Source organism: Plectrocnemia conspersa, unplaced genomic scaffold (genome assembly GCF_051122295.1).
Source record: "Plectrocnemia conspersa isolate PC_06_02 unplaced genomic scaffold, ASM5112229v1 ptg000013l, whole genome shotgun sequence".
Lineage (NCBI taxonomy): Eukaryota > Metazoa > Arthropoda > Insecta > Trichoptera > Polycentropodidae > Plectrocnemia > Plectrocnemia conspersa.
Window position 1 is genome coordinate 1449781 of NW_028277177.1, and position 19602 is coordinate 1469382.

At 31.4% G+C, this 19602-nt stretch overlaps 1 protein-coding gene across 4 annotated transcripts in view; it reads left to right on the forward strand.

Moving 5' to 3' along the window:
- The window catches only part of enc (R3H domain containing protein encore), a 53567-nt gene that overhangs the window by 26473 nt on the left and 7492 nt on the right, over positions 1-19602 (forward strand). For 2 of the 4 annotated variants that reach the window (XM_088202163.1, XM_088202162.1), the window contains exons 2-18: positions 3738-4894; positions 9335-9401; positions 9474-10097; positions 10161-10274; positions 11012-11126; positions 11197-11272; positions 11336-11463; positions 11565-11709; positions 11973-12109; positions 12181-12256; positions 12591-12750; positions 12821-12931; positions 13049-13208; positions 16447-16617; positions 16734-16840; positions 16905-16988; positions 17060-17166. In XM_088202163.1, the coding sequence (XP_088058289.1) occupies positions 4806-4894; positions 9335-9401; positions 9474-10097; positions 10161-10274; positions 11012-11126; positions 11197-11272; positions 11336-11463; positions 11565-11709; positions 11973-12109; positions 12181-12256; positions 12591-12750; positions 12821-12931; positions 13049-13208; positions 16447-16617; positions 16734-16840; positions 16905-16988; positions 17060-17166 (2471 nt within the window). In that variant the 5' untranslated portion in view covers positions 3738-4805. Of the gene's footprint in view, positions 1-3737; positions 4895-9334; positions 9402-9473; positions 10098-10160; positions 10275-11011; positions 11127-11196; positions 11273-11335; positions 11500-11564; positions 11710-11972; positions 12110-12180; positions 12257-12590; positions 12751-12820; positions 12932-13048; positions 13209-16446; positions 16618-16733; positions 16841-16904; positions 16989-17059; positions 17167-19602 lie in introns of all 4 variants that reach the window. The other 2 variants (XM_088202161.1, XM_088202164.1) reach the window with 2 other exon arrangements.

The following is a 19602-nucleotide window of genomic DNA, read 5'->3' on the forward strand; positions in this document are numbered from 1 at the left end:
ATATAGACATTCTATTAGCAATATATTGTGATCACTTATACCATTGTCGATATTATAATTTTTTTGCAAATGATTAACGTGTATATATTGATAATTTGATCAATGTATTATGGTGGTAACATCCAGAGTCTGATACAATACTGAGATAAATCTATAATAATTTTCGTGTCAAGTATATATAATACATTAATTATATAACTAATAATAACCCGACACATTTATCATTAATTACCATTTATTTTTAATTAAGTCGACCGCGCAATGCAATTTTTAAATATTTTACTAATGAGTTGTGGTTATTAACTTCGTAAAAAAATTTCAAATATTTTTTCATGAATTGATCTTTACATTAAAAAAAACGTTTGGGTATATTTAGTCATGTAGCGCAATATTTTCACTAAAATTGTAATTTTATTTTATTAAAATCCCAATATCAATTTTTAATATAGATTTCCGAATTATTAACAATAATCTCCGGTAAAATATGAATACTTAATGGCTACTGTTGATATATGTATAATATGTTGAACAGATGTTCGAGTAGGAGATGAATTTGATGATTCAACATCATCCACTACAAACAGTTCATTTTCGAGCAGCAAATCAGATACTATTATCCAATTACTTTAGGTCATGAATTGGTCTGAAATGAGAAAAACGCCACCGTTATCAACTCCATCCGCCAGATTTACTGGAGAACCGAGAACGAAAGTCGAAGAGATCCCAATTAACATTTTGCAGTTTTTGGAGTTGTATTTCGAACATGAAATAATTGAGTATATATGCATAGAAACAAATAGATATGTTGATTAAAAAATATGCTTCATTATCAACCCGACCTTCTATTTCACGTTATTCAAAAACGCCTTCATGGAAACCCGTTTCTGATACTGAGTTGAAGGTATTTTTAGCTTTGCAATTTTTACAAAGCATAAATAAAAACTCTTAGTCTTTAAAATTTCTTAGTCAACCAGATCTTTCCTTTGGAAAGCTATGTCGAGACTAAATTTGAGAAAATTAAACAATTTATTTTTATAATATATGTTATGTACTATCCCGAGAATTATCCAAACCCTAAACTTAATAGTAAATTTTATTATTACACATACATAATATTAAAAATGGAAATATATTTCGCTAAATCTAATTTTTAACAGAATTTAAAATAAAACTGCATCACTTTTATACATTTATTGCAAATTATTGCTAATTTTTAAATCCTTATTTTTACGGATAATAAAAAAAATCCTTTATAAGTGTAAATTAATAACCAATAATTAAATTGGTCTACTTTATGATTAACAATTAATTTTACTCTATGTATAATAACTTATATTTTAAACCCATTGGCGTTCAAAAGTTTTCTGTTCTACACTACACAATCAGGACTGTTGAGAGCGAACCCGGGCCCTGGAAAAACAATGATTCCGGACCTCATGACAAAAATGGCATTTAATTAATTTTTAACATCGTTAAATAATTTCTTGAATAAATATTAATAGATACGAGCTAACCTTTTCTATGCTACAAATAAATATTAAAATTAGCCACCGTTGCTACATATTTTATTCGAAATATTTTAATTAGGCATTAAAAATTATTAAAAATATCTACTCATAATATTTACCTGATATTTAGTCGTGTTTTTTCTGCTCAGTATTGCCATATAGTGAATTTCCAGTTCAGGTCAAACGCAATAAAATCGTGCCATAGCGGTGAAAACGCTGGATTATCAAGCATTTTTATTAAGACTTTTTATAACAATATTATGAGTGAGAATCAAATAAAGTACATCTAAACCAAATTTTGTCCAATAGGAGAGCGCAAAGACAATTATCACTTCTCAGAAGCCAAAAACTCACGTCAAAAGCAATAAAATCGTGTCGTCGCCATCACAGTGGGAACGCTCGTTACCGAGCGTTCCCACTGTGATGGCGACGACACGATTTTATTGCTTTTGACGTGAGTTTTTGGCTTCTGAGAAGTGATAATTGTCTTTGCGCTCTCCTATTGGACAAAATTCGGTTTAAATATACTTTAATACGCCTTCTTATATTAGAAGTCCATAGTAATATTAGTATGGATAGCTATCATATTATTAAAACTTAGTGTAATATCGAAATGCAGACAAACTATGGAGCAATATGTGAGATGCTTATTTTACCGCTTATTTTTCCTTGAGAGATGAGTTGGTTAATTTGTATTTTGCACTTTCTAATGAAAGTTCTGAGACTGCCAGCAAGAAATTCTAAAATGTTTGGGAAACAATGATTTAAAAAAATACATAAATATATATTGAATCGGACCAGCTCCTCATAGCTGACATTAAACAGGTCAATGCACAATGCCAGTGTATTAAAAGGCTGGATTACTATTGCCATATGCGAGTTCGAAAGTGCGGATGTCTTTGCCGAAGTTGACTTGAAAAGATGCTTTGAACGCATTGCTCAAAGATGTTCTAGAACCAGAAGCCGAATGTATAATTCTCTACGAGAAACAGCGAATCATAACCCAATTATCATAATAAAATGCACTGGAATTGCTGAAAGAATAATAACCAAACTCTTTTTCTGAATTTTCTCAATCATGATAGAAGAGCTTACAAATTAAGAATCCTGTTTTAAGATTACTACAGATTAAAGTATTATGAAGGATGCGTATCACCGATGGATTGATTAACAAAGTGAAATGCAAGAATCCAGATCGGTCTGCAAAAATAACGGATTAGAAATTATTCAGATGCTTCTAAACACTTTCAAGTCATTGACATACAACAAAAAGCTAGATTGTCTATTACTTTTATGAATAAAAAGAACAACAGTGACCCCAGGTTAAAACTTTGCGGAAATGAACCATTACTCACGAACGTATGTTTATGCACTTAAGATTTATTGTATTTCATTAAATGTATGGTAGAAAAACCAATCTTACAAAAATAAATTTAGTTGCACTTCAATATATTTTTAACTCTTGATCAACAGCTTATTTTCACAAGCAACTCATTCTTTAATTAAATTATATCAGAACGTTTTCTAATGAAAGTCGTAAATATCACATTGTCAGTGTATTTTCAGTATCAAGTAATTTATTTATATATTATTACACATATAGGTTCACCGACTATTTGATTAGTGCGGTCTTGTGATATGATTATACATTTCTGAGATCATTTTGTAACTTAACCTCAAGTTATTTAAAGTATATGATAGACACAAAATAAAACAAAGATGGTAATCAGAAGTAAAGGACGGTATCGTAATATCTATAGTTTGTTATTGATCTTCTAATTAAAACTCTCAATAACTTTTCTTAGAAACTTGTGTGACACAAAATAAAATATCATAATTATTTATCTGAGATGGCTAGCTGCGGATCGGGTGAAAATTGTTCTGATAAAACTGTTAAAGTGCAACAAAGAAGACTGCATCTTAAATATATACTCATTGATGATGATATTATTATAGCGCTGGGTATATCAGCAAAATATGGCATGTATGACCTCTACCATATAAAAAGTAATATGAATCGAGTCTTCGTTATCATTATGTCTCCAAATTGCATCACTCAATCATTTTTTTATCGCAATTATAAGACTCATAAATCTCATACTGACTGGTTCGTGTGTATATGTATATATCGGATATTCATTCTCAATTCCTTAGTTTTCGCAGTCTTGAAAAAATAAGGTGTATGTTGTAATGGTGCATAAATTTATGCTTTTATTTCCATTGTTTCAGACTCTTCGTTTGGAGGCCGCATAATGTGAATGCATCATAAGGAAAGACATAAAATCACAACTGCCCATCATCAACAGTTCGTCCTTTGCCGTCCATCACCCCACAAAGAACACGACTCCAGCCCGTTTTCTACAAGATTTTCCAACACAGCAACTCGTCATCGCTCGACACTAGAGAGTAACTCGCAAAGGGATAGGCTGAAATTGCACCATAACGATGAAGAGCAAGTTTACAATCAGAGAGACGAGAGCGAAAGTGTTGAACATCCAGCACTTTTTATCGCCATAACGAAGAAGAAGTATACTCGTGACAGCACCCGACGGAGATTAGATAATATTTATTGTTAGTTAATGAAATAACGACGTTATTTTTCAAACTAGTCATTCGGTTTAATTTGTTAATCGGCAAACTGAACTGTTAACAGTGTATAGACAATCTTAAAGTAGTAATCGATTTAACAGTATTATCGCAAGTACACGGTCAAATTATTAAAGTTACTTAAAATTATAATAATAAACAGTGAACGTCGCCTAAAGAATAATTAATATTTGATACATTGATGTTGTGCCATAAATAAATATATTTAAAATTATATAATATATCAATAATATGTGTGATAAATTATTTGTGATTATATTAACGGATTAGTGTGATAATAATATACGCGGTTAAATTATTGTTTAACCCATCTATAAACGAACATAGTCAGTGGACCAAAGAGTCGATTAAAAAAAAGTCACCATGACAACTAAAGACATCTTCTACGGAACGAAAAATTATATACACGGCGTATAATTGACGCGAATTATGCGGAAACAAGCTTTAAAACCTTTCTAAATATTGCCTTTACTCGTCCCTTGGAATTGATCCGTCGTATCCGGTCTGACGTACGATACGCACACAATTTATACTTCCGCCGCCACTGTTGAACGAACAGACTGTTACGTCATACATGACAATAATCCTGTGTATAATTCGTTGATCTTACCTGTGAAATCTCAATTTGTCTAGTCATTTTTAACAAACGTTGTGTTAAGTTAAATATATAAATACAAAACGAAGATCAAAATGGACCCTTCGACAACTGATGTGATTCAAGAACCGAAGAGCACAAGTTCAACAGGTTCATCAAAGTTTGCGGATAATCCGAATGACAGGTATTTTTTTATTTAACTTTAGTGTACTCTTGATTATTTGTTAAATAAATTAAGTAAGTGTCAATCCAAGATGAGCTTTTTCTGTATGCCGACAAACTTCCTCTACATTGCCTTTTTAAAATATCCTTCATTGCATGAAACAATAATATATAAATAAGACATTTGCATACATACTGATCTATAGTTCGTTTAACTTTAAGAGTCATATACAAATACACAATATAATCATGTAAACAACAACAAACCAATGACTTTTATTATAGTTATTTAGTCATATCGCTAAACAAATACTGCCCTGCGGTGAACAATTTTGTCTAGTGACTTAAAGTGGACAAACGTTTTGACAGTGGTTCTCTCTTCAATCCCATCAAATTTGGTCAGTTCAATATGTCAGATATCTTTTACCTTTTCCTTCATATTTATTTAAATACATGTACAGTGCATAATACTTTATGGCAATGCACCCTGCACAGAAAAAATATATATACAGAACAATTTATTAGATAAATTTATATACAATAATTGCTGGAACACAATGCGTCCACCAATTGTGAGTACCTGGATGAGAACTAACCAATACTATCTGACAGATGATAGCTATCTTATTGGGAATTGTCCAATACTCCTGTTTTTGCATGCTCAAAGATACTGCGCACTAGGTGATTATACAATGAACACAGTGCTCTTGAGCTTCTCAATTGAAGCGCATATTGCAATCACAAAAAACATCTTTGAAGCTTTATTATATTATATATGTTTTCTATATGCTGATGGAATCTGTAGTCTTCTTGAAATAGGACACCGAAATTAGTTACGGGTATACGTTCGATATACTTATCATTACTCCGTTTGATTGATAAATATAAAAAATATAGTAATGATTTTAATTTCTATAAATTTGTTTAAGATATAAATAGGGGTCATGATAAGTATATGAAGCGTATATTCGTATCGTGTGCTTTAGAGCTAATAGTAAACTGAAACTTTCCATCTCTTTCTCAATTATGAATGATGATGAAATGGATAGCTCTTAAACTGACTGTTAACGCAAATAAGGTATAGCTTTATTTATCAGTAAACCAAGTATTTTATATTTATTTTTAGAAAGCGATACTGACGCGTGAAGAGAAATAACAGGTGACTCACTAAATGTTGCTGGCGATTAAAGGGTTAATAATTCGATTTTATTAAAATTCATGGTATTTCATTAAATGACATGCATTTCTCTGGCCAAATTCGAGGAGATGCAAATTCCCATATCTGACCCCACTTCTCCCCTACACATGTCCATGTCAATAGCAATAAAATCGTGCCGTCGCAGTAGATACACTCGGTTTTGTAGTGTTCATATTAAAACTTTTTATAACAATATTACGACTTACAATAAATAAGAATCGAATGATGCATATTTAAACAGAATTTTGACCAATAGGAGAGCGCAAAAAACAATTATCCCTTCTCAGAAGTTAAAAATTTACGTCAAAAGCAATAAAATCGTGTCATAGCGCCTCTAATCTCGAGCTTTGAGATGTCATTTAAGCTTTTTCTATGGGGGGGGGGGGCAAAAGTTGTCCAATCAGTAATAGTTTTTAATATTTACATTTCATTAAGATTCATGGTATTTATTTTAATAACATGCATTTTTCTGACCAAATTCGGGGGAGTCCCGTTTTATAATCCATGTCAAAAGCCATAAAATCGTGACGTTACCGTCGCAGTGAAAACGCTTAGATATGTAGCATTCAAATTAAGTCTTTTTATAACAATATTGCGACTTACGATATGTAAGAATCGAATGAAGCATATATAAACCGAATTTTAACCAATAAGAGAGCGCTAAAACAATTATCCCTTTTCAAAAGTCCTAACGTCAAAAGCAATAAAATCGTGCCGTCGCAGTGGGAACCCTCGGTACCGAGCGTTCTACTGTAATTGAAATGTAAATATATTTACTGGTAAAAATGTATCTAGACTTTACTAATGAAATTCACCGAAAAGTACACATTCATAAGGTTAGGTTTGGGTTTGAACAGCAAATGGACGTTTCGCAACTTTCAAATTGAGCTTCATAGACAACTTAGCGTAGCTATTAGCGCCTATCAGTTAGAACAGCATATCATTTAAATTATATTTTCGCTAGTAGAAATATTAAAATATTATACTACTGGTGAAAATGTATTTGGACTTCACTATTGAAAATATAATTTTACTGAAAAATACACATTCACTTTAACATTTATTCATGCATGTAAACAAATAATGATAAGTATGTAAATGTATATATTACTACATATGGAAAAGTTGAAATCATATTATTTTACTAATCCCTGCCAGATAAATTATATTTTCACTAGTAAATATATATTTCTATTGGTGAAAATGTATTCCGATATCATTTCATTGAAATAACGTATTTTAAAAAATATTTTTGGGATTGATTCTACTGTTTTTTATGGATAACCCTAGAACTTCTGGTTTAGAATTTCATATTTTTCTAGAGAGGGGGGCAAAAGTTAATTAATTAGTGGTCGGTTTTTTTAATATTTCTATTTCATTAGATATATTTCATACATTTTTGTCTAAATTTAAGGCGGACAAACTCCCCCCTCTCCCTTCAAATGCCGTCCCTGAATTATTAAAATAATTACCTACTTCATATATAATCAAAATCATAAAAAAAAAACATCTGACGGATATAATTATTTGTATGCAAGAGACGAGAATCGGTTAAAAACGGGAGATAAGGACAAACTTTTCCTTGTATTGCGATGTTGGGATTGGGTTAATCTACTCCTATTTTCTGTCGTAAATATTTACCATTTTATCACCGTTCGACAAGTCGATTAACACATATTTTATAAGAAGGCTTCGAATTCATGTCTAATAGTTTCCTTTCAAAGCTACCAAAGCGTTTACATTTCAAATTATTTTACGGCAGGTAGTAAAAATATTTTTTCAAGTGGTTTCACGCGATTAAAATTCCTTTCCTTATGTTAAAATTATGACCTATTCGAAAATTATAAAAATAATTTATTTTTTGCTTTCAAATTTTTGGTCTTTTATTTTTTTATGAATTTTTAATTAGTTGCCCGCTCCGAAAGTACTCACGACTATTGCAACCCGCATATATAGTGCTAAAATAAAATGTAACGACCAATGAGATAAAAACTGCTTCCAATAAAAAATTAAAAAGGTTGAGACTCAAACTGTCATTGCCCAACTGTGATTTGAATCCCTTAACTGACATCTAGCGGAGGGAAGGGGGTTCTTGTAACCAAAACTCCGTAAATTTGAATAAATTTTACTCGTTTGCCACTACATATGTTCACCAAAAAAAATTTGAAATGAGCATTACAAATAATAGGGAAACCTATTTTAATAAATTTATTTCATGCAGATATAATTTTTATTTATTATATGCCATTTTGTTAATAATGGCATTAGCAATGGCTCCATCTTTAAGGGAAGGCATACTTCTGTTATCAAGAAGATACCCTTCTATATATTACATGTTCCTAGTATTTTTTTTCATATACATACATGATATTCTTTATGAGCTGAATTCGCTCATTATTGGGGAATTTTTAATATCTAATATATACGACTTAGTCCGATTTTAATTAATCATCACTTAAATGAAAACTTAATTTGTGACGATCAATCAGAATTATAATTGTCTAACAATTCTGATCTCCTAGACACGATAGAAATTGAATTCGAATTCAAATCTTTCAGGTAGCGTGCCTTATGTACAATAATATTTAAAGCGTCGTGCTTTGTACATTTAACTTTTCGGGTTTATATAATTATATATTTGCTATAAATATTCAGTGCCATCAGCTTAGCTAGGAAATAACAACTCTTACTGCAAAAAAATATTCTTTCATTCAACTATCCAAATTCTCTTGCATGTGATGAATAAAACTGTAACCCTGCTTAATTTTTACTGATATTATATATATATATATATATATATATATATATATATATATATATATATATATATATATATATATATATATATATATATATATATATATATATATATATATATATATATATATATATATATATATATATATATATATATATATATATATATATATATATATATATATATATATATATATATATATATATATATATATATATATATATATATATATATATATATATATATATATATATATATATATATATATATATATATATATATATATATATATATATATATATATATATATATATATATATATATATATATATATATATATATATATATATATATATATATATATATATATATATATATATATATATATATATATATATATATATATATATATATATATATATATATATATATATATATCATATAATCAAGAGTACATTATGTTACTAAATAATGTTTTAAATGATAAATAAAAATTATTGTTTCAGTTTAAAGGAAGGAAACGGTAGTATTAAAAGAATAAGCGAAGGTCCACCGCCTCTAAATAGAAATAGGGTATTTAAAATTTCATCTATTGTGCTTAATCATCTTTAGAGCGCTTTTATATGTTGCCACTTGTGTTTGCAGAGTTTCAAAACTAAACAGTTAGTACGAAGCCAAGCGATTAGGGAGTCGCAGTCCCCGCCGAGAGTACCGTCTCCGAGAATGGCCGCGTGCGGCGAACCGAAAGACGGACGCTTGCTCTCCGCCATCAAAGTAAAGTCTGCCAGCTTCGACGTTGACGAGAGGACGTCGTTCGAAATGCAGTCGTTGAATTCCACGGCGTCGACGGAAAATCCGGCCGTCGACGAGAATAGCTTTAAAGTTAAAAGTTTAAGTTTTAAAGATAATCTAGTCTCTACGAATGGTGATAAAAAAATACTAGGTGCTAATGTTTTAAGTCAAAGCGCCGTATCGTCGTCCGACGGCGGGTCGTGTTCGGTGGACGAAGGCGATGCCGATAAAGTCAATGTTTTAGATTATACTAATAATAATGATAATAAGTGTCTTAGTTTAGATTGTAGAAAATCAGGGACCTTAATAAATAACCCTGCCACGTCTCACAACCAAGCACAAATCGTTAAAGTGGCGACGCCCAAAAGCTCGGACGTCGTCACCAAAAACCAAAAGGTCACTTTGAAAAACATGAAAAACTTAAACGTCACTACAAAGCTTTCGGAAAACACCGAAATGAACAAAGTGGAAATTCAGGTATTATCAATGGACTTATTGAAAATAAATCATAGATCAGTTAAAAAATATTTATAATTTTAGGTGACGATGGGTGATGAAATTACTGACTCTTACTATCAAGATAATGCACAAAACAAAAATGTGTCAATGCACGACTGCGGAATCGGACCTAGTTTAGAACTAGAAGAGTATGAGGTATGTTTTTTTTTATTAAACTCGACTGCAACGTAGAGTTATCACAATCCTTTATTAATCTGTATTACATTGTATATATGATACTATTATATGGGGCTGTGGAGTCGTTGGAAATTTTTCTAGACTCCAACTCCGACTTTTTCGCAAGGTCCGACTCCAATCCGAATTTAAAAATTTCGATAAAATAATCTTAAAATGTTAAATTTATTTTTAATTATTTTATTTATTTATTTTCATGTAAATAACAACAACGAAAAAAGAACAAAAAATAATTATAATAATATTTCTGAGGATTAGTGTCATGCCATTATGTGTCTACGTGTGACCACGCCAACCGGTGGCTGGTCGGCTGTTGTTGGATATTTGATTAAGTGCATAATAACCTTTGGTTTACTTCATATTAATGGCTTAAAACACGTGATGCACGAAGAACACTTAGTTAAAAAGAAAGGAGTAGGAGTTGGTCGATTTTTTACGACTCTGCTTAAAAAGCTCTGACTCCAACTCCACAGCCCTGCCATAGTATAGTAATCCCCTGAACTCGATGTAATTCATACAATTCCATACTAAAGTGACTATTCTATCAATAAATATTCAGCAATTTTAATAAATGAATAATTGCTGGAAGATGTCTTGAAACATTGTCATTAATTAACATAAATTCGAAAGATATATTTTGAGAGAGGCGATTTTTTTGCCACCTATGTAATACTAATTACTTTTAATTTATATTTCAGGACGAAACGGTTGAAAATTCTGGACGAAGGGCAGTCTGTCCTTCGAAGCAAGATTCGGGTGTGTGCTGCTGGGATTCTTGCAACTATTGCGGTGACACATCACCAGATATGAGCAGTATGTAAAGCGTATTCTAAATTATATTAAACATAAACTATTACTAATTTTGATCATTTCGTTTAAACAGCTTCTGATAACGAAGACGAAAGAAACAAAATTAAATATTATCAGGATAATCAGTCTAACGGATCTGACGCTAGAAGGTTAGACATTTGTATGCGATGCATTTTTTAATTCGACCTATGCTTAAAAACATATTTTTGTAGATATAACGACAAGACGGAAAGATGGGGCCGGTCGAGAAACGGAAACACGTTGACCGTTCAAAGGTCTAGTTCTAGTGGCAATCCTCGTTTGCTCCGAAAGCAGTCCTCGGGCGGAAGCATGGATAGTGGTCAGCATTCCATTGCCAGTCCTTACCTCAGTAGAGGTATGACAATTAATTTTTAATAACTACTTAACAAAATAAAATTGATTTTGATATAAAAATTATAGACAGCAGCACAGATTTAAATCCAGGCCCTTGGGATTCAGTGGATCTTATAAAGTTCGTCAAAGAGACGCTTAACAAGACTCAAAAGGATAGGACCGATTTGATCAAAATAGAGCACGAGCTAATAAACTTTATCAGAGATCCTAGGTATGTCGAATCTCATACAGAGAAAAATAAATATGAATCATTGTTTTCAAATCGAAGACCTAATCTTAATTCTATCCTCCGATACTCAGAACCTGCCTCCGTTCCTTTATAATTATCTACTTCCCTCCTGACATTGTTATTCTTCACAGACACATTTTCAATGCACTGTATAGTTTTAGGTTTCAACTATGAAAGTACATTATAGTTGGTTTTGCAACTCATTTTTACAGATCAATATCTCAAATATCCTGTCTTACTTTCAGCCGAAAAGAATTCAGATTTCCGGCCAGTACGTCGTACATTAGAATGCTCATCCATCGTTGTTCCGAATTGTTTGGTCTCCGACACATGGTGGATGCGAACATCAAGAATTTGGTCATCGTCACAAAACTACCGCACAGTCAGTCGCATTCCCTCTTACAATTACCGTACATTTTAAAGCTAATTAAAAATATATTTCTATTACACTAGTAACGTTTTATCGTCTGCCGTCCGTTTGTCCATTTCAACAATGGTGCACCGCCAGTTTCACCGAACAACCAACCAAGTAAGATCAACTTTCGTTATCGACAATCAAACAAATGATCCGAGTCCGTTTTATGTCATCGACATAATTATCTAATGTAAATAAAGTAAACTGTCTTAATAATTTAAGCTCAAAGATCTTTCTAGACTCTTATCAAAATGCGAAATGATTCACCGAATAAATAACTGTCGCCCCCCGCCCCCCTCTTGTACCTCTCCTAAATCGACTACCGTATTAGGTTGCCATACAAAAAAAATTAAATCTGGAAGGTGTGGCAACATAAAATATACAAATTAATATTATAGTGACACATTTTAATCATATTTTTATTATTTAATATGCGAACGATTTATAGATCGATCTTGAAAAGAGACACTCAATCGTTGGACGAAGAACCGGTCGTAGCGGTACCTCCGCCGCCCCCTAAACTCGTCCAGACTCCGAGATCCAAGAGCTTTGAGCAGCGCGAAGAGGAATACGTAAAGGCGAGACGTAGAATATTCAGCTCTGGACACGTGAGTCTCAATTCACAACTTTAAACCATCAAATATGTATTATAATGTGTGTTGTAATTCAAAATTTTAGCCAAAAGTCGAAGTTCAATGGCTTTGGAATAAGAACGTTGAACACGAATACGAATTTTGCACACCGCAAATTATAACACCCGACGTTCAAAGACAGGGACGTCTCTTAAAGGTTAATTTGGCTTAGTGAAACATTGTTCATTCAAAATCGCACATTAAGGATCATAGATTTTCGAGACGTTAAAGCTTATTTGATGGTTTTAATGCTTTTTTTTTTCTTCAATTTTAGGTTCAGTCTATGGAGAACGAAAGCGGAAGTACGAACATCCGCGGTGTGGTGCACAAGGCGCACTCTTTCGGAGGTTACGGCGGACGACAGAGCATACAAAGAGACGATTCTGTGTCTTCGTCCAGCAGCGCACCGCCGCATAGGATTCTCAGCCGGCAAGGTATGTCCTTTGTATTTTGAGTAGATAATGCCTAACCAGATTAAATTCCTTTACTACTTTCTCACCATAATGACAATAGGAAAGATAAGATACAAATACTTTCATGTGTAATAGTACAATGTCTAAATTATTAATTCATCGTTTGCCGAAATCTGATATAATGGCTTTTGCTACTTTGACATAAATTTACGGATAAATAATGGAATACATTTTTAATGATTCAAAGACAAATAAAATTTTTTCTAACTAATATTACATAATACATTGATTTTTAAATATTATTAAAAAAAAGCTCGGCAGCTAAAGTGTTTAACAATACAAAAAATTGCATGCTAAAAATTGTAATATATATTATTTTAGAGACCCTGATTTTGACTAATTGGAAAAGATTAAAAATATTATACATTTAGTTAAAAGAGGCACTAGAACTACTTTCAAATGACAATTGGAAAGATAAGATAATAAACAATGGCTTAATCCTTTGCAAGTAAATTCCTGTATAATGTACTATGTCCCAAACAATAAAATAAATATCAGTGAGAGATAAAATGATTCATTGAAAGTTTGTTTATTAAAAGTTGAAATACTTCTGATATTAACACATTATTGAAATATACTGGCAGTTTTTGTGTAAATTCACATTTTCGTATATTAATATATTGAATATTTTTTTCTGGAATTTACTAAATAATTTGAAATCTACGCATATTTGTGGCCCATGTATGTAGTTAGTATATGGCCCATAAACATTTTTATGTGGACAAAATATTTTTCAAAAAAAATATTTTAGTCAATATTTGTGCCGCCAATAGAACAAATTTTGCGGCTCAATTTTTTTTTAATTTATGCGGCCCACAAACAATTTACAAATTTTTATTTAGATTATTTTTTTCTGATATTTGGGGTTCGGGAATAGTGCAGCAAATAGGGTAAAAATTGCGGCCCACATATGATATCTATGTGGCCCGCAAACAATATGAAATTTTCATTTACACTGAGTCAACTAGACTCATTTTTTTCTGGAATTAGCAAAGAATTTATGTTAGGTCAGTAGGACAATAATTGCGGCCCACAAATTATTAAATATATTTTTGCATAGACTGATTTTTTTCAGCAATCTGATGAATAAGTCTGTGTATATTTGTGCGGCCAGTGAGATAATCCTTGCGGCCCATAAACAATTTAACATTTTTTTAAATAATCAATTCTTGTGAAACTGCTGTTGCTCATATTAAATCCCTTATCCCTTAAAATTGTTGTTTTAACCCTTTGCTTGCCGAAATTTGCTTTTGCTCTTTTGCAAGAATTGCCGAATCTGACGTTATCATTAAAAAAATAATATTCAACTTTTCTCAAAACATATACATATTTTTTCATTATGTAATATTTCAATATTTTAATAATATCTCAAAAGTTTTGGAATCAAAGGGTTAAAATAAAGCGAAAATATCTCAAAAGATATTATAGCTCCCGCGAGATTGTTTTTAACGACAAATTTCAAATTCAAGAATATTATAAAATATTTATGTAAATCTTAATAAATTTAATTTTACCCAAATTTTGAATCACTGTTTTTCATAAAAAAATCAGTGACAAAATGTGTCAATCTTTTTTTTTACGCACTAATGCGGGATTGGTTATTTGCGCAAAATAAATTAAATTACTTTATACTTTTAAAGTACATTTATAATTTAGAAAATCTTGTCATATTAGTTAAAATTATATAGATTTTCAGTCTCACTCAATTTAAATTAAATTAAAATAAAACTAACGCAATATTTCTGGATAATTTTTATAAAGCAGCTAAAGCGATTGTCAAAGTCTGTTTGTGTCAAATACTATTTTACTCAAAGATGAAATTGTTAAGGCAATTTTTTTTATTAACACTAGATTTACGGCACCTGTCAAATTGACGAGTTTCTGATTTGATTTGTATTGGACAGTATTTTTTTACGACTTTTAATATTCGGAAACTTCCTATTTTTGAAAATCTATTTGCTTATTTTTAATGACACCCTTAAAATTGACAGGTTTTTACCCATAAATCTAGTGTTAATAAATTAGATCAGTAATATTGCAGTGTTATTAGCCCTAGACTATAAATTAGAAAAAACACTAATCTTAACAAGATGTTCACGACGATATGTCATAACACAGACTATTGTATCAAGCACCCGCTACATCTACCGAGCGATCCTAGGCACAACATTTTTTATTAATTCCAGATGTTGAATGAATAGGTATTTGGTCGTAGAATCAAAACTTTGTATCTTTTTAAACCAATACCTGATGTATCCGAAATAAAAATAATAATTAAATAGATTTAAATTATTTAAGAAACAGCTTGAAAAAAATGTTGACCCCCCCACCTCAACATTGGAGTTCAAAGGGTTAAAATAATTTAGCCCTTTTACCTAAAGTATAAACTTTAAAAATATGAGGGTTAAAATTTTTACTGCTGTTTTATTATTTTATGACTTACTGTTGTTTTACATATTGAAAGTAATTTGCGTCAGCTTCGAATAAGCTTCGACTCCTAGTATATATCAGAATAAAAAATACAAGATAAGAACAAAAACATAATATTAGATAATTTTATATAAACAATATTGATAAATGAGCTACTTTTACATAATTACCGATTATTTCTTTCTGAGATTCTTGACGATAGAATTCCTGTTGTAAAAGCCTTAATTGTGTACATCACAATATGTTATATCGATAGGCTTAGAATGAGATGTATTAACCCACTGTTGCTGAATTTTCAAGGATTACTATCATAATAAAAAAATACACATTATCATTCTTTCTACAATAATCATATCGGATTCAGCAAATCTCTCCAAAATAACATAACGCGTTATACAAAGGATTAAATCTAAAAATAATTCACTGTTGTTTATGCTGCTATGTTTTGAAATTATCTTATTTGAATTCAAAGATAAATCATGCTATGTAAATATTATGGAAATCTTAAGAACTAATTGTTTATATAGATTTTGTGTCACATTACTCAATATCCGCTTATCAACCGTCTTATCTCCTTTTAATAAACATCAGTAATGAATAGATTTGAATGTAAGCAAACAAGTATAGATATTTATTTTAAAATGAAAGTCTATTCATTTATATCACACTATCTGAAATGAACCAATGTTTGCATTGAATTGATTGGTGGGGAGAATTTCTATAACAATGTTTAAGAGAGACGCTCGAGTATAAATGGTTTACTATTCAGGCGAGATCGCAAGCAACTGTTGGCGTCTGTCACCGTGCTCTTCTGGCTACAAGACCCTCAGCGGCCGCAGCGATTCCATCACACCTTCGCCTACTTCTACACCTAATTTTATCGGCAATAATAATAACAACACGGTCAGCAAAAACGGCACAAGCAAGGAATCTGGCACGGGTGAGTAATACTTGTCGATATAACAAAATAAAACAATAACCGTCGAATCAGGCCTTAGAAATAATTTGCTCCAATATCTAGATGTTGCAATTTTACAATTTTAATCATAATTTTAGACAATGGTGACGCAAAGACAAGCAAATCGAGCATAGTCAGCGGTGTGCTCTGGGCTATTACTGACGTGTCGACTGTCCCGTCCGGTGCTGTTATCATTCATCCTCAGGTATTTTATTGATTATGTTTAAAATATTGATTAAATGCTTATGTGTTTTTGTATTGTAACGTAGACTGGTCTACCGCTAACGAATAGCGACGGAACTTTGTATTACTACGATCCGGAGAAACCTCTGCACGACGCTTTAAAGCCGGAGGTAAGCTTCTATTTTTATAATATAAATTTTATGCTATATCATTGATTTTTATGTCCGTATTATTTTATTAGATGTCTTCCGAGAGCGTGAAAGTGCTGAATAACCCCGAAAGGCGTCGAAATCGCTTGGAGAAGCAACGGGCGACTCTCAGTCCTGGAATTGAAGCAGAAAACAATACGTAAGTATAATTGTTTATAACATCTTTCCTCTGTTAGAGATTTATCAACTCTCATGTTATCAACGTTCAGGATATCAATGTTTTTTTATTGATAAATTCAGCATTTTTATTGTTTTTAATTATATTTCTGGAAGGCTTCTTTCTGAAGAGCCCTCTCAATGTCGGGAATGGTGGCAAAACATTTTCCTTTTAGCACGATTTTATTCTTGGAAAGAACCAGAAGTCGCATGGTGCTAAATCCAGAGAGTAAGGTGGATGTGGAGAGAAAGGAACCTTTTTTTCGGCCAAAAATTCGCGGTTTAGAAGTGAGCTGTGGCACGGTGCGTTGTCGTGATGAAGGAGGAAATCACTGGCACATTTTTCTGGTCTCTTTCTCCGTACATCGTTTCGAAAACGTTGCAGTACGCCCTTGTATTATTCGGAGTTTACAGTGGTTTCCCTTGGAACGAATTCTGATCGCACTACGACCATATTATTGAAAAAAACAACATGAAGTTGAGGTTCGCCTTCTTAGGGCGAAGAGAGACACTTGTTTTCCATTGGAAACCCTGCATTTTCATCTCCAGTCGTAATTTTGACCATGAAGTCCGGATCTGCATCAAGACGATCTTTCAATTCCGTACAAACTGACACACGATTTTCCATCTATTCGTCAGTCAAAAGTTAAGGAACAGATTTCGCTCTCACTTATCTCATTTGCAAATTATCAGTTAAAATGCTTTGCATGGACTCATAAGAGATCTTCAGTTTTTTGGTAAGCTCTCGAATAGTCAATTGCCTGTTTGTACGAATCATTTTTGAACATTTTCGTCTGTTTTTAAAGTCAAAAGACGTCCCAACCATTGCTCGTCTTCAATCAACTCATTTCCTCTTTTAAATCGCTCATACCACTTGTAAGCAGTCTTTACAGTCACCACATTATCGCTGATTTAAACATTTCATGAGCTTCTTTGGCACTTTTTTGCAACTTAAAACAAAACTTAATGTTAATGCGGTGTTCGAAATCCACGATGCGCGACAGATACGGTAAACACAACCTCACTCTTCATACTCTGGAAGCCGGCTAACAAGTGACAGCTTGTTCAAACTTGACACTAACTATCTCAACGGATCAGGCTATCAGACTTATTACTTCAAATGAATGTAGCGGCAGCGGTTACTGCTATAAAAATTCATTCATCGTACTTTTTGATCACACCTCTTATATGATAGGCCCGTGATGTGAAATACCAATTCTGTATTATGTTGAATTAACTTTCATTATTAATTTTTAAATTTTGGCTTTTACGAACTCCGGATTAACCGACATATAAAAAATAGTAAGCGATTTATTCAGTTCTAAATCTTCAATTACTAGAAAATGGGCAATTTTGCAAAATGTCCGTTCTACGATTTTGTGCGAAAAAGATAAATGAGTAATATAGACTTTCTTTCTTTTCTTCTCTTCTTTCATTTTAACAGTTTTTGGAAATGAAAAGTAAATTATAAATTTTTAAGTATTAAATATTTCTACACATAAAAAAAATATGAAAAAGTGCATCTTTGAGATCTTTTCTATGCGTTATTAAGTCAAGATACAATTATCTACATACAGTGTAAATTTTTGGATGCTTTACATAAATATAAATAGTTTTAATATGGAATGCTACTATTGTATAAAACTGTTATGAATCATGAAGATTTTGAATATGTCTGTTTTTCATATTTTTAAACTCTTCCTTAAAATCGCTTTAACTGTCCAAATAATCACTCTAATTTTTTTGCAATGGACGCAACATAAGTCAATAAATACATCAAATACAGCTCTAAAATTTAAGTTTACAGATGACCCCTAATAATGTCATTAGTCTGTAGTGCTCATATTTAAGATACATAGAATATCGCTTAAAATCTTATTGATATAATTTAAAAGAGCAATCAGCAAAGTTCCCTTATGAATTACCTCAAATATCTTTTGTATATATTAAGTTTTTGCGATGGACGCAAAACAAGTCAATAAATACAATTTATTTATTTTCAAATGACGCGTATTTGCGTCATCGGCTCTTAACGATAATTTTACAAATGATGAATAATTATGTTATCGGCCTATAAAGTGTCCGTCTTTTCTTTAAAGAAACCTACATGGTAAGCTTCTACCAACATTATTTTGACTATGTTGCTTCAACATTGGCCTAAAGATACATTTAATTTTTAAATTATATTTGATGTAATATTTACTTCTGATTAAACGTTTCAAAACTTCCTATTTAGAACAATTCAATAATGACGATTTTTTCTAAGTGACCCACAAATACTATAGAATGTGATTTTAAGACAAAATTTGATCTTAAGCTTCTTAATCACTTCATGCCTGAAATATTTTTCAAAAGTTGTTAAAAAAACGATATTATTTTTTTTCTTTAATTTTTAAAGTAAATAATAAATATACAATAG